The 3,313-nt window shown below is 33.6% G+C and overlaps 1 protein-coding gene across 1 annotated transcript; it reads left to right on the plus strand.

Moving 5' to 3' along the window:
* Positions 1 to 1,043: 1,043 nt before the first annotated feature.
* LOC133784946 (uncharacterized) lies at positions 1,044 to 1,858 on the plus strand. The gene is made up of 2 exons (XM_062224210.1): positions 1,044 to 1,448; positions 1,586 to 1,858. Exons 1-2 carry the CDS (start codon positions 1,044 to 1,046, stop codon positions 1,856 to 1,858), a joined length of 678 nt encoding a protein of 225 aa, XP_062080194.1.
* The last annotated feature ends 1,455 nt before the right edge of the window (positions 1,859 to 3,313 follow it).

A 3,313-nucleotide genomic window follows, 5' to 3' on the forward strand; every position in this document is an offset into this window, starting at 1 on the left:
GACCACGAACAACAGAATCAACAATAGAGCAACAAGAATTTGAAATCACAGAAGAAATCAGTGAAACATTTGACTTCATTGACTATGCAAAGTTAGTCATTGCAGAAATGTTGGAACAACTACAGAACAACAAGAATAAGGACCTGCCGCTTGACAATATAGATTCACTTGTAATCACAAACCCCCACCATCCCGAAATCGAAATTGGTCAGATCTACAAAGACAAGGCAACACTAAAAAACGTTCTCAGCTACTTTGCAATAACAAACCACTTCCAGTACAAGGTGTTCAAATCATGCTCTAGAGAATACAACATTATTTGTTTGGACAAAAACTGCAAGTGGTCCATAAGAGCATCAAGGAATGGAACAACACAAGCATTCATCATTAGAAAATATTATAAAATACACACATGCTCTTTGGAAACCAGATTCGGTGATCAACGACAAGCAACATCAAAATTAATAGGCAACTACATAAAGCCAAAGTTCCTCAACCTGAAAACAACATGCACTCCACTAGACATCAGAGGCGACTTGAATAATAGATATGGTATAAAGATGAATTATATGAAAGCATGGAGAAGTAAGGAACATGCGCTCAAAAAATTACGAGGAAATGCAAAAGAATCTTACAACCTAATACCAAGTTACTTGTACATGCTACAAAAAACCAACCTTGGAACTATAGTTGACATTGAAAAAGGAGAAGATGATAGTTTGTTGTTTCTATTCATGGCCTTGAAGGCATCTTTGAGAGGCTGGGCAAAATGAAAACCTATAATAGTTGTTGATGGCACTTTCTTGAAGTCTGCATATGGAGGAATGTTGCTCTCTGCTAGTGCACAAGATGCAGGAGGTAAAATATTCCCACTTGCTTTTTGTATAGCAGATTCTGAGAACAACAAGTCATAGGAGTGGTTTTTCACAAAATTAAGAGAAGCATATGGAGTTAGAGAAGACTAATGTATAATATCATATCGACATGAAAGTATAATCAAAGCAACAAACAAAGTTTTCCTAGAAATAACACATGGCTACTGCATGTTCCACCTGTTAAGCAACTTGAAAACAACCTACAAGAAACATGCCAAGGAATACAGTATACCTTTCTTAGCTGCAGCAACCACGTACACAGAAAAGAAATTCGAATATCATATGAAGGAGCCTGACAAATTGGATAAGCGAATAAGGCCTTATTTGCATAAAATTGGATATCACAAATGGTCAAGATTCTACTCCAAAAACAAAAGGTACTTGGTAATGACTTCCAATATTGTTGAGTCACTTAATGCAGCCACCGTGGAAACTAGAGAAGTACTTGTCACAACACTTTTGGAGTGTTTGCGTGGATTACTCCAAGATTGGACATACACTAATAGGAAACTAGCTCAAAAAACAATGACAAGATTGACACCAGTTGCAGAACAAGCACTCACCAACAACTTCGTATACTATTTGAGATTAACTATAAGATTGATCAATTTTTTAGTTATTTTTTCAGTTATTTATGTCAATCATTATTGTTGTTATTGAGTTGCTCTAATGTTGCCACTATACCTATACAACATATAATACAAGTAAAGCCCGCAAATGAATATCTGTTAGAGGTATTTAAAGAAGATAAGTCATGGATTGTAAATCTTAAAGAACGAATTTGCACTTGCAATAGATTTCAGAAGGATGAAATGCCATGTGGTCATGCTCTTTCTGTAATGAAGGAGATGAACATAGACCCCTACGATTATTGTTCACATTACTACACAACAAAAATATGGTTAGAAACATACAATGCAACTGTGTATCCAGTAGGGAAACAACAACATTGGGAATTACCGACTTTTTCAAAGACATCATAATGCTGCCTCCATTTGAAAGAGTGAAGGCTGGAAGACCAAAAAAAAAAAAGAAGAATTAGAGCTGCTTGGTAAAATAAAAAGAAGAACAAGTGCAGCAAGTGTGGACAAAGAGGTCATAATAGGAAAACATGTCAAATCCGACCACTAAGAAGTTGAGAATAATAACACAGCAACACAAAAAAATATGCTAGTTTATCAAATCACCTAAATAAATAACATTGGTTTCAATTTTTTTCTTATTTTAAACAATTAAACATTGGAAGGAAATTAATTAATTCCTGTTTCTCCCTTGTTTTAAAATGAAATGTTTTTTTTTATTGTCTTTATAGATTTTGAGACATATGCATCAGACTGATATTAATTCATAATCAATTATGACCAGTTATTCTTTTTAAAACATAATTTCTTATATTATGAGGATGTTGTTGTCTTGTTGCTATATAATTGTAATAGTCAAACAAACAAAAATGACAAAGAATAGAAAGATGAAAGTCTGGAAATATATTATGAAGGAAATAGGACCAACAAGATAACCGTTACCAAAATAAACCAAGAAACTAGACTATTGTCTAGAAAATTGAAATTACATAAAAAAAAAAACAATAAAACACAATGTTTGAAGTTGTTCTATTGTTGCTAAAGAGTTGTTACAAAGCTGCCGACAAAAAAAAAAAACACACACACACACACACAATCATCATTCCTTCAAACACAACTTTTTGCATTTTCTTCCAATTTTTTACTAACTTTTTTAGGAGACTTCTTTCGAAGTTCAGGTTGACTAGCAACGTTCTCTATTTGCTTCATTTTTCCATAAGAATAAAGAAGAACAGTCAATCTAGAACAGTGATCTTCAACTGAAAAGTCACTTGATGAAATTTCCTTGCAATCAATAAAATACTCAGCAAATGATGCAACAAAAATACCACAATCCCTGCAAAATAGACACCATTTAATGGATTGGTAAAATGTAAACAAGCATTAAAAATATTAAGTAGAACAAATAAAAAAACATAGGACATTACTTACTTGTCATCTTGTTGAGGCAATCCATCAACACTAACAACAGAAAAATGAGCCTTGGAATAACAGAATTTGCACTGGGTCCTTTCTAATATTGTAAAAACTCAGCAACTCAAAAAACATTGGCAGCAAGACAGAATATGGCTCCATAGCTGCCATAGATGCAGCTTCATACTGCCCAGAATTCAGCGAGTTATACATGCAAATAATCATTTCCCTTATATTCAAACGCCCAAGAATTCAATGGCTCTCCTTCCTCATATTGATTGGAAACAAAACATGGTCACACTCAATCCATGGTTTACCACACATAAGCTTTTTACCTTTTATAAACTGAGCAACTAAATGTCTAAGGTTAAGAACTGATGCATCCCGATTCTCTTGCAAAAATTTCTCATAAAGAGAAGATATGCTATCACTAAAAAAACAATA

Source organism: Humulus lupulus, chromosome 6 (genome assembly GCF_963169125.1).
Source record: "Humulus lupulus chromosome 6, drHumLupu1.1, whole genome shotgun sequence".
NCBI lineage: Eukaryota > Viridiplantae > Streptophyta > Magnoliopsida > Rosales > Cannabaceae > Humulus > Humulus lupulus.

Bases quoted from the DNA above. Each gene is read 5' to 3' on its own strand.
- LOC133784946 (XM_062224210.1), top strand. From the start codon at position 1,044: ATGTTCCACCTGTTAAGCAACTTGAAAACAACCTACAAGAAACATGCC. The intron at 1,449-1,585 runs GTATACTATTTG...ATACAAGTAAAG, and splicing joins AAGCACTCACCAACAACTTC to CCCGCAAATGAATATCTGTT.